The sequence below is a fragment of the Medicago truncatula genome, chromosome 1 (genome assembly GCF_003473485.1).
Source record: "Medicago truncatula cultivar Jemalong A17 chromosome 1, MtrunA17r5.0-ANR, whole genome shotgun sequence".
Classification (NCBI taxonomy): Eukaryota; Viridiplantae; Streptophyta; class Magnoliopsida; order Fabales; family Fabaceae; genus Medicago; species Medicago truncatula.
In genome coordinates, this window is record NC_053042.1 from 52,058,082 (window position 1) to 52,071,419 (window position 13,338).

Sequence of the window (13,338 nt, forward strand, 5' to 3'; positions counted from 1 at the left end):
TTTAAATTCTGTAATTCATTTTTTGAATGTTAGAAAAAAATTTGAAAAATTGAAAATTTATTTATTTATTTTTCAATAAAAATAAAATTCTGGAAACTAAGATAAGTTTTTATTTCTAATTTTTTTTTTTAATTTTGTAATAAAATGAGATATTCTGAAAAATAAAATAAAAATCCTAATTTTTTTTAAATTAAAGTTTTTTATTTTTATAATAAAATAAAATTCTGGAAAATAAGTTTTTTATTTTCAAAATATATTATCTAATTTTTTTGTTTTTATACTAAAAAAACTTTTTAGAATGTTTGGAATGGTAGTAAAAGTGTGTACAAAAATCTAGTGTGGAGAGAGTATGATAAAATTGTTTTATTGATTTAATCTAATGGTTAAATACCAACTTTTTCATGATAGGAAAAGATTGACCTTTCCCATGTGAAATGCCATCGTTTATTCATCATACTTAAACTGAATTCCTTCTGCTTCCATTCACTACTATAGTACATAAGTACTATTTTAATAAAGTTATATTCCCAATTAGGCTCTCATTTTACTCTTACATCACATAATATGCTCATTTGACCAAGACCGATAAAAAAGAGGGAAGCACACATGCTATTCAGGAGAGAAGCTGTTTTTCTAACAAGGCAAAGAAGCATCTATTCCTTGTAGGCACATGAACAACAAATTATTATGAGTTTCCATATCAACTCATAGATTGTCTCACACTTTAGACAATTTTGTCTATTAGTAATATAATAAATAGATATGGCACGAAATATTTTCATAATTAAAATAGAACATGTATACTAGTACTATAATTTTAATGAATTTTAGCAAGAAACAAAGACGAACTTCTTCACATTGATTTTTACAACTAAATCACTGCGTATTAAACTTAATATCTGATGCAAAATACAAAAATAACCAAATTAAGGCTATTATGTACAGTTCACCAACTTCGTAGGAAAAATAATGGAAAGATCAAAGATAACATATAGTACCTATCAAGACCATTCGTTATCTGACAGTTTCATTTTCAGGAGAACTGACAAAAAAAAAAAAAAAGGATCATAACACAAATAGAAAAAAATTACTGATATTAGAGATGTTGGGTACATCAATGAAAACTGAGTATTGTCTCAGTAAACCACTCTATACTATCCCAGCTATCAAAAACACCATTGTTACATTACATTTCCAAAGAAATAAATAACTTCTACACCACATAGAAGCTGTTAGCATCAAACTTGACTATGGTCAGTGGCAGACTCTTTAATATTACCACCACCAACACTGAACTTGGATAAGTTCCTAAGTAACAAAAGTTTAATGGCTCTACTATACCAAAGCTTCACCACCTTCCCACATTTATGGAAGGTAAACTAAAAATTTAACCTCCATTTTGCTCTATCCCGAATTGGAAAATCAAGCTCCAACTCCATTGTTGGATTCTGCATCGAGTATAAATATTCACTCAGGCATGCATAACACCTGTGAATTTTTATGCTCTATTTACAGACTATATATAGAGGCATAAACAAACTTCGACATGTAAATAACCAACTGAACCCCTATTCTAAAATTAAAATCTAAACGTTAGTAGTCAAAAACTAGTGACTGCTATGAACAATTGCCTTGAATTGATCCTATTGTCATCATTAGATTTCCATCTTCCATATCATCTTATCAATGCTGCAATCGTGTGATTTCTCCAGTGCAACAACTTTGGTTCGATGTACTCCAAGTGAGTTCTTTCCTCTTTCATCTTGAGGAAGTTCACAAGCTTCACTGACAGAAGCTGTCTTCAAATCGGCTGGGGGAATGAAGCAATCTAACGAGAGACCTGGAATATTAAACGCAACCTCTTCAATTGTCCAGGCTTCTTCCATTTTTGTTTTGGTATGGCTCATGGCCATCTCCCCAAACCTGAAAAGAGTCACCACAGAATGCCCTGAATGGGCAATCATGATCCCTTCCACAGGCCTGTAATCATCAAGGAATGAATTGATCGTTGTTTCCCAATAAACCGCGTCACCTCCATTGGATTGTATGCGGGTCAGATGAGAATCCTCAATGTGAACAAGAAGCCCAGTTTTCTGACTAAAGTATCCGAATAAGACATGTCTAATAATCTCAGCAGGACCCTCGCTCCGAGCCTTCAGTGTTTCCGGATCTGTACAGTGCTTAAGGATGAAGCAATCCTCACCATTGATATTCTTCTCTCCTATGCATCTGGCATCAGCAAACATGCTAGCAGTGGTTCGCGGGTCAAGGCCCTAAAAATAAACAAATATGACCACATCTAAGACAAGAGAAAAAAGGAAACAAATGCCACATTTGCAGAAAAAACACCGGAACAGAGTTTAACCTGAAGTGCACGGCGCAAAGGCCTCACGGGTCCCTTTGCGGTGTGAGCACCAAGCCAAGGAGTGTGCCTCCAAACAAGCTTTCCATTGCAACCAGCATGAACCTTGCTTCCACCAACAGAAAGCTCAACATACCACATATCCGGATTCATCTGCCACAGCACAAATCCACCAGACTCTGCACATCTAGAAGCATTCCGATTCTTCACTACCCTAGTTGCAGTTTCAAATTCAGAAGCTACCATTCTAACCTTCCCCATCGCATAAGCATTTCGTATAGAGTTCTGCAATTTCTGCCCCCCAGATGCCGCTATGTACTGCTGCAATATATACTGCGCAGATGATGTTTCCTGCAACAGTATCCATGAACAAAAGCATCAGAAATTCCATAATTGAACAATTTCACGAAACACATACATAAATGCACACGACATCAAATTTTAACTACAACATTAAAAATAGAAGAAGAAAAAAACACAACACTTTGTCTATGCATAAAAAAGTAAAAAAATGAAGGAAGAAACTCACGATTGGAGTATCTTTGATACTAAGATGAGGAAGTGGGTCAGTGGAGCAAACATGAAAAGGAGCTAACGGAGCACCCATAACACCAAGCAGAAGTCTCAGATCAGACCTCTTATACGAAACGGAAGGAGCACGTGATAGCTGATCCTTCATCCAGTTTCCTAAACCCGACCCGATTCGTTTTAGATCCCCGTTTTCTGAATCAGGTCCTTCAATTAACGGCGTTAGTGTCTCTCCTAACGGCCTTAAACCACCGGATCTTGCCAGTGAAGAGTCTAGGTTGGGGTTTGGATGGTTTTTCTTTCGAGTGAATAGACCGGTCATAGGTGAACCGGTTCGGGCCGGGCTAGTAGACCGGGAACGAGAACGAGAACGAGTGCGAGAAGGTGAGAGGCCGCGAACTACTTCTTCTTTGAGTGCAGAGAAGAAACCCTGTTTCTTTTCCATTATAATAATAATTGAAGAAAATGAGAGAAAAAATTGAGAAAGAGAAAGCGTTATTAAGAGAAGCTAAGTGTTGAAGTGAATGGTGAAATGAAAATGAAAATGAAGGGAAGGTTCATAAAGAGAAACAGTTATGGAGAGTGAAGAAGAGTTAGAGAGAGTGTGTGTGAAATGTGGAAGGAGAAAAAGGAAGTGAGTGAGGTGTGAGGTGTGAGGTGTGGTCTGTGGTTTGTGTGCGTTAGTGGGGAAACGGTTTAAGGAGAGAGAAAAAGGGAAAAAACGCGCAGACAGAGAAAGAAAGAAAGAGAATGGTATTTGCTGCTTTATGGGATTGGGAGGGGTGAAAAGGCTTCACAATATTTTTATTTTTTTTATTACTAATTAATTAATTAACTAGATTGTCTGTCTCTTTGTTTTCTTTGACTTTACTTTATTATCTAGTGGAGTATTGTTTTTAATAAAACTTACTATGAGTAGTTTGTAATAAGGTTTTTTCTAGATTACCTTTGAAGAATGGTGGGTAATTTACCCACCAACCAATGAAAATGAGCAGTTTATTGGTGGGGTCAAGATAGTTCATGGATACCACTTAAAAATGTGCTTATGTGTATTGGTTGGGGTAAATTACCCACCATTCTTCCATGGATACCTTAGTTGTCACCTTGTAATAATTGAAATTGAAATTGAAATTTCAGTTTTGTAAAATCTTTCTTTAGTTTTTTTTTTTTTACCAAAAATTACTCTATTTGGTTAATAGTTTTGACTTTTTGTGAGTTTTAAAAAGGTTACCGTAAAAACACAAACAATAAAAGAGTCTACTTTAACAAATTACTCAAATTTTCAACTTTTATTACTCATTTTATCGTAGAATAATTAACTTTTAATAAATGATTTGAGCGTCAACGTTATAATCCGAGTATATATGTATATTTCAGTGACTTAGATTCTATCATATATATGTGCAGGCATCTAACTTATGTATTACGATCTCTAAAAATAAAATAAAAACTTATGTATTACCATATTGTAAATTTGTTCACAGATTCATCATTTACATTTTTAGCAATGTTAAATATATTTGAATAAAACAAAATCATTTTGTTTTTGTCAAATTTTTTGTTCCAATACATCGAAATAAAAAGTTCATATCAAATCAAAACTACAATAGAATCATAACAAAACTAATTATACTTGCATTTATCAACCCGAACATGTAATAATAACATCCATTATCATAGACACATATTAGGTTTGACTTTTTGTGAGTATTAAAAAGGTTACTATAGAGAAACAAACAATTAAAAAAAAGGTTACCATAGAAAAACAATTAAAAACAATTAAAAATAGTCAATTTTTTTCTAACAACTTGTTCAAATTTTCGTCTTTTGTTACTTGTTCTGTTTCAAAATAATTGATTTATGGAATTGTTGATTATTTTATAAACGTCAATATACAATTTTATTCTTTTATATATTTATTTTTTTATAAATAAAAATTATTTAAAAAATATATATTTTAAAAATATTGACTGAAACAGATCCAACATTTTAATAATAGCATTTGCTTTTATATAAACATATGGTCAAAAATACATGATGTAAATAATGTACATAGTCAAACAATGCTAGTTATTTTGGAATAGAGGGAATAGTATCACACTAGTTACCCTTTGTGAGATTAGGAAAAATCCCCATTGATTATTTATAAGTTACTGTTTACTAGAAAGGTGCGAATGAGAGTTGTGATTTATATGGGATAGTTGATGGTTGACTATAGATAGTTGATAGATGTGTGTGTGTTATCAAATGCATATGAAGTAGTCTTTAATTTAAAAGATGTGTGAAAAACAAGTCATTGTATTTGTCACAATATAACCTCAAGTGAAATCAAATATTATAACAAAAATAAATAAGGATTACATTAATAACATCCACCTACTTTATTCTTTAAAAAAAATTGGATGCTAAATAGTATTTTAGAGTATTGTTTAACAATTCAAAACAAATATATGTTCAATTTTTGCAATGTACATTATTCACTTAACTTATTTTGATCATATTTTTTAACTAATTTATAAATACAAATATTAGCATGTAAGACATTGTTTGATTTTTTCTCGACAAATATTTTCAAAATATTAAATTTTTATAAATTTTTATTTTATATAATCAAAGAAATTAACAGTCAAAATTGTGATTGGGATGTGTGAAGTGGTTCACTTAGACATGTATTTTGAAACGGATTGAGTAATATTTTATAAAAAGTGGTGTAATTATCACTTAATCAAATGTCAAAACTTATATTTTCTAGACAATTTTTATATTTATAGTTTTCTTAACTATTGTCATGAGAAAAACCAAACAAAATAAACATCCACCTATTTATTCTTAAAGGAAAATGCTAACAAGACTTGTTAAGAAGTTTAAAATGAAAACCTTATATTGGAAATTGTGCATTCAACAAATTGAAACAACAAAAAGTAACATTTTTTTTACCTAAAGGCACTTGTTAGTATGACCCATCTTTAAATGTCATTCTTCTCGCATTTTTTTTCCTTCAAAATCACTACCGTAGTAAATTGCTCATATGGAAATTTTCATTATAATCTGCTATAAATTGTCAGCTAACTTATCAGCTATCCGCTATTTTTACCGAAACCATCATCAAATTTTGTTCGAAATATCTCCATTTTTTTCATTCGAAATATCTCGATCTTCTTTTTTTGTTCGATTATTCATTCTCTAAATTTTAAATTTTTTTAATTTTAGAATGTAAGTAATCCATATCGGCATCATTCTATATACAAATCATAAAATGTTTGCTAAAAACTTTACCAACAACACCCTTTTAAGATTTAATACCAATTTTAATTTAACTCATTTGAGTTTGTTTGGTGGTATTGATTTAGAACCTAGTTCGATTCTCCTTAATGTTAATTTTGGGGGCAACCTTATATCACGAGTCGAGTACTTCTAATTCTCTAAGGGTAAATGTTACTCGGAACCTATCCATGTCAATCAATTCGCAATGAATATCATCAAGTCATGAAATTGTTCAAGTGTTTTAACGCTTCTTTACCTCTTAAATTTATCTTTCAAACCAATCCTAATATATACTTGTGAAATTGAAAAAAGATATTTGCTACTCCCTCTGTTCTTCAATAGATGACCTAGTTAACTTTGACACACGTACCAATGCATATGTTTTATCTTTGATATCTTCAATTCTCCATTAGATTTTTTTTATGAAAATTTAATATTTATCAAAACGAATCCAACAACATCTTACATGATATTATCTATCTTTGTGAATTAGAAAAACATGTTCAAAGTATCTTAAGTCAATAATGTATATTGTCAAATACGTCAAAAAAAATAAGGGAATTTATAGAAGCATACTTTAAAAAAAAAAAAAAAATAGAAGCATGTGTGTGTAAGAGGAAAACGATAAAATGGCATGGTAAGCTAACCATGGATTACCTTTTTTCTTGAGCCGTAGGCCATACTTGGTGGAAAGTGAATTGTCTTAGTCGAAGGAGGCTAAGAAGCTACAAACTGGCAATACAATAGGCATATATTTTATGGGAATTAGGAAGAGTAACGGTCGAGTCTGGCTTCTAAGCCTGCATTCCTCATTGGTGCCTGCGTTTTTCTTTTGTGTTCAACAGACTCTCCTATTCCCTCTCGATCATCCCACCCGAGGATAGCGATAAGCGTGCGTACTCCCTTCATCCCCATGTCACAGTTTGTCCCCCAGTAGTTAATCGTTGAATACTACCGTAGTATTTTCTCCGTTTTAAAATATAAGTAAATTTGACTTTTTAAATTTATTTAATTAATAATGATGTATGTAGTTTATATTAAGGACCACATATATTATTAATTGAATGAATCTAAAAAGTCAAATTTGCTTATATTTAGAAACGAGAGAGTATAAATTGTTGAGTGTATTTTTTTATTTTTTATGTTTGAAAAAAATTGTTGAGTGTATTGTTAGCATTAGTTGTGTGATTTTAATTTCATTTAGTGTTTGTTTGAATTTACTCTTGTGAAAATTAAGTTTCATTTAATTGATATTGACTAAAGTGTAATAAGACAGTCATTTTAGTGTCATCTTTAATGTTGATGTAAGCTACACATGCTTTCCTATTAGAGTTGTCTTCGACGGTGTCTTAAGAAATAATGTAGGTGTTTACCTCTCAAGGTTTTCAGGCTATCCATAATTATTTTCATATTCTTCAAGCTGAGTTACTCGCTATTTACCAATGTTTGTTGTTAGCTAAACTGATGGACATTGATGAACTCATTTGCTACATGGTATAGACCTCATAAAATGTCCATCCATAAGGTTTCATATTCTTGCTGTTTTGATTCATGACATGAAAGAATTGATTGAGCAAAGCAGTATATTTGCCACACTTTTTGAGAAGGGGATCAATGTGCAACTTTATGGCCAAACTTAGAGTTGTATCCGATGTTGATCTCCTCTATGCAACTTTCGAGAAGGAAATTAACTAGTAAAGCTCTCTTTTTAACACTCACTCAAAAACCCTCCTCTTTAATTCGGTGAAACATATGTGTGTCTCATCATTTTATGTTGATCCTATTTTTAAAGTGTGGCATCCACATTGATTTTACTCAATAAAATAGAGAGTGTTGTTGGAGCTCCTCAATGTTTTTTTTTTATGCAATGGAGCCCCAATTTAACGCGTTTTAACTTTATGCTTATGAGGTGCATCCCATTAACCAAACAAGCTTCAACATCTATAATGCATAAACCCTCTAATTACTATTATAATCGAAAATTTCATTTTCAGATTTATTGAATAATTGATGTATTTAGTCTATATTATAAATCAAATACGTCACTTATTCAATGAATATGAATATGAGATTTTTGTTTATAATAGTGACTAGAAGGTGTATAGTTACAGCTCTTTGCTTATGTTCATGCTTTTTATTAATCCAATATATTTCGCTCTGCAACATGTTTACTTTTTGATAAAACCATTCTTGTGTTTCCTTAAACCAATTTCATATAATGATTTTATTTTTTATCTTATTTTCACGACAGTTATGTTTTTTGATATTTTTTATATGTATTTCAAACAACAAATCTATAATTTGTATGAAAACATGAGTGAAGAATCATATATTTAAACATTAAGAGCTCGTATTGATATAAAATAATAGATTTGGAACATAAAAATACATACATAAATTGATCAAAAGGAAAAAAATATTAAAAAAAAAAGATAAAAGACGAAATCGTTATCAAAAATTAAGATAAAAAACACAATGTTAATTTTGCCTTACTTTTTTTTAAAACTTATTTGTTTCTTCTTTAACCTTATCCGAGCAAAGAGGTTTGACAAAGTGATGAGAAAATTGAACATCTAAAAGTTGTGGCTCTGATTGGTGAAAAAAATAGTGAATTATTGACAAGTTAGTTAATAAGAAGATGAAACTATAATAGATAACTAATAAACTAGTTTTTTTAGTTGATAACGGATAATCTAACCGGTTAAATTTGTAATGTTTACAAGGGAAAAATTTTCAAGAAAAATGATACGCTTTAAACTATAAGCTACCTTTTTTTATTGTTCTGAAGCTACTTGAATCAGATTATAAAAAATGTTATAAGCAAGTAAAAATAAACTATAAGCTCGTAACAAAATAACGTTTACCAAACATATTCTTCTTTATTTATATGAGCTTCTAAAATTAGGGATGGCAAAAAAATCCGCACCCGTGGATATCCGCGGATAAAATCCATCACGGGCACGGAGCGGATAGCTTAATGAATATCCATGGATAAAATAAACGGATTTTTTAACTACCCGCTAATTAATGGATACATATGCGGATTTAATGATATTCACGCCCGCGGACATCCATACCCTCTATTAAACTGAGTAAGTTACATCAATAACCTCAATATCATTCAACTTCCTAAGAAAACACCCTAGATATATTGTGAGTGTTATCAGTTATTACGCTCCTTTAAAAGGAAATGAAAGTGGTTGGGATTGTTGAAGCAAAAGTTTTGCTTATGTTGAATATGATGGTTTTACTTATGTTTTTGTTAAATCAAAGAACTTTATTTTTATTAAATGTAAGAGACTTTATTTATGTTTTTGTTGAGTCAATGATCTTTGTTGTTATTGTAATGTATGACTATGATGTTTTGCTAAAAAGAAAAGAAAATACATATGAAGAACCTTTGTTTCTAAATTTTAGCTAAAAAAAAAAATCAAACAAAAATTTTATTTTATTTTTATAAATGTTATCCATGGATATCTGTATAAACCCGCGGATACCTAAAAATCCGCGGATTACCTGCTAAATTGATATCCGCACGGATATGGATATGGTACGGATTTCATATTTATCTAACGGAGCGGACACGGATTTCACACTATCCGCATCCATGGATATCCATTTACATCCCTATCTAAAACCATCCACAATGGTGGGTGCTTCACCTATTTAGCACCACATTAAATAGGCACCCCATTGTAGAGTATAATACATGGGTGGCTATGGAAGCACACTCTCACTTTTCATTTTTCATGGGTTCCATTTAAAAAAATTTAATAAAATAAATAAATTTTGTTGAAATGTAATGATACAAAAATATTTGTGGGACCTATTTAATAATTTCTTTTAAGGTGTTTGGTTGGAGAAAATTAATGTTTATTAAGTATTACGGTAAAATAAGTGATCTGGACATATGAATTCAATTTAAACTCCCAATTTAAGATGCTCTGTTGTGGATGATCCAAGCAAAAAAATGTGTTTTGTCTAAGAAACCCCTGACGAGTTGATTCTAGGTGAACAAGTCTTAGATAATGGCATACACATTGAGCCATAGATAAAACATAAGAGAACAATTCAAGGACGAGAGATTGCATATTACTATTTGATTGACTTGTATTTGGTTATTATGAAAATAAGCTGACAGTAGATTATTACGTCAAAAAGAATCGATAGAATAGATTGTGGACAAGATGAAAGTCCATACTTAGTGATGGCTCAAAGCAAAATCGACAAGTTTCGATTATCAACTAATCAGTGTGGTCTAATCGTTAGTTTGTGGTTTAATTTTGGTGCTTTTGTATTTCGTTTTGTTTTGAATTTCAATGATGTGCCATATTCTTAGATGGTGAATTATGTGGGCTTTGATGTCTAATGATTTGCAACCTCTTTGAGTTGGTTATTTTGTTCTTGGTGATTTGTAACTAGTATTTTGTTTGACTAATTTTTTATATCTTGTACTTTTTTTAAGAATAAAAAATGGAATATATTAAGAACGATAGTGGAACCTCTTTAATATAAGGTGTATTAGAAAAGGCTACTTTAAAATACAATCAGTCAGTCATGCAATTACAGTTGAAATGATTAGCCGATACCCAAACATAACAAAGAGTCCGACCACCATCTCTAAGAACCATACACAAGAGTGGCGTTGTTAGCTTTTAGCCACCAATAAGAATCCCAACTTGATTAGACATTTAATAATACTTCCTCCGTTGTCAATTACAGATAAATTTAACTTTTTATGTTCTTCAATTAATGATGTATGTGGTCGACAATACATCATTAGTATGAACCACATATATTATTAATTGAATGAACCTAAAAAATAAAATCTACTTATAATTAAGGCTTAAATAGGTCTTTCGTCCTTGTAAATATAGGTCATTTGAATTTTCGTCGCTGAAGTTACTAATCCTTCCAATCTGCCAGTGCAAAAATTAATCATTTGAAAAATGGTCCTAATTACATCTGATTAGTAACTTCGTGGACGAAATTTCAAATGATATATATTTGTGGGGACAAAAAACATATTTAAGTCAACCACCTCGTTCAATCATCACTTGCCACATGGACACCACGTCGCTAATGACAACCCACCTTAGCAAAAAAAAACATAATTAGGACCAAAAGTCAAATGATTAATATTTGCAGCGGCAGATTGGAAGGATTAATAACTTTAAGGACGAAAATTTAAATGAATTATATTTACAGGGACGAAAGACTTATTTAAGCCTATATTTGATAATACAAAATATTTTGGCTTATTAAAAAAAAAAAAAAACCTAAATGAAAATAAAAGAATTAATAATCGATGATAATGACAAATTTTTTATTACCAGGACATATTTTATTTATAAATAATGACAGTTATTTAAACTTTACATATATTAATCCATTCAATATAGCGTTAATCATTGATAAAATTTGATAAGGAATTCATGTTGGGATTTTGTCGTCTCCTTGTTTATTTATCAATTAGAACTAGAATCCGAGATACACTGTCCCCATGAGATTAATTCATTTAGTTGAAATATTGTATAATTTATGCAGGAGGTTCGAACCCCGAACATCCCACTTACATTTAAATGTATGACCTTTAGTCACTAAACTACTAGAAAAAAAAATCTAAAATACACCTTTTTATTTTAATTGCTGCTTATTTCCTACTCTTCGATAGCGGGGCCAGCTAGATTAAAATGTTTATGTCTTTCAGTCTACTTTTTTTTCACTGTATTTTATTTTGAGGTCAGTTTTACTGATGTAACATATTTATTAATGAAGTAGCAACACAAATATGATTATACTGAATATTCATGCTAACAAAAGAAATCTCGTAAAAGTTGCCACGTTAGTAATGAATATAATATACTTGTAAAAATACTCTAAAATGGGATGTAATTAAGTGAAAGAAAATTTCAGAAAAATATGTGAAATTGGAGCCTAAAAACATGATTTTTAAATAAAGGCACCAAAACTTTATTCTTCAAGAAAACAAGATAAAAGTGTAATTAAGATAAAAAAAAAAAGTAGTAGTATATATGATTCAAAATAGTGCCTCATCATTACAAAACAAAACTATACGAGCCCTACATTTTTATTTTGCCAACACGTACCATTGATATTGGCTTAAAATTGATGATGAAAGCCAGAACAAAAAAAAAAAAATTGATGATGAAATTAGTTAAAAATCCTGTCACAATTTAAAGAAATCGTGACACAATTTTAATTTTGATTTTGGAGTTTGTTTTGCATTTTTACATGGCGTGAAAGGAGAAAATCATGGCGTTATTTTGAGGATAAGGGCTAGTACAATATTGAGCATGAGCTCAAATCTTAGCACGATTCAGAAAAATTGTGACACGATATTGCCTGGGTCAGAACTCTATTTAAGACTTCATACTTTAATTTTTTGGACAAGCTTCAAGAGAGAGAAACTTAAGAAATCAAATGAGAGAGCATTAGGTTGAGCGTCTTTGGTGAAAAAGTTTTTAGGTTTGGAAACACTTCACAAACACCTTGGGTAGTGAGATCTCATTAAAGGAAGGATAAAAAAAACTTTTTGTATTGTTTTCTATTAGCATTCATTGCGGGCTAGAGTGACATGAGAAATTAGGGTTTGATCTTTGTGAACTTGTAAGTTAATTTCTTGTAACCTATTTGTATCACTTTCATCATATTGGATTGGAGAATTGCTCTAACCTCTGTATGTATGATAAATTTGTCTGAACTGGATAAACAAATATTGGTGTGTTGTTTTGTCTCTTCTTTTATTATCTTTGTTGCTTTAATTATGTTTGTGGTGTTGCTTCACACTTAGATCTAGGTCTATTTTTTTTTGGTTGTTGTTTGAGATTGTTTTGCTCTTGATTGCTCATTCCTTTGCTGCACACATTTAGTTTATTGGTGTGGTTTTATTGTTCGAGTTTACAACAGGCACTAAATATTTTGTTGTCGTTGTTGCTCGAGTCCAACTAATCCTCATTTAGGAATATGTTTGTTTTCAATTTTGGAGGGTGAAATGTGATTCTAGGGGCTTTGGAATTGATTCTTTTAAAAGAGAATTGATTTTAAAATGTTTCAATGATTTAAAAGTGAATTGATTTTGCATAAAAAATTAATTTCACTTGAAACTAAAATGTTTATCTTTTACAATTAATTTTATCTTTAAATTTACTTTACATAAATAC

At 30.8% G+C, this 13,338-nt stretch overlaps 1 protein-coding gene across 1 annotated transcript; it reads right to left on the reverse strand.

The window, feature by feature from the left end:
• Window positions 1–1,068: 1,068 nt before the first annotated feature.
• Window positions 1,069–3,616, reverse strand: LOC25485360 (uncharacterized). Its single transcript, XM_013614546.3, has 3 exons — window positions 2,892–3,616; window positions 2,366–2,713; window positions 1,069–2,273 (listed from the first exon to the last, which is right to left on the reverse strand). The coding sequence occupies exons 1-3, from the start codon at window positions 3,333–3,335 to the stop codon at window positions 1,656–1,658; spliced, it is 1,410 nt and encodes a 469-aa protein (XP_013470000.1). The 5' UTR covers window positions 3,336–3,616; the 3' UTR covers window positions 1,069–1,655.
• Between the last annotated feature and the right edge of the window lie 9,722 nt (window positions 3,617–13,338).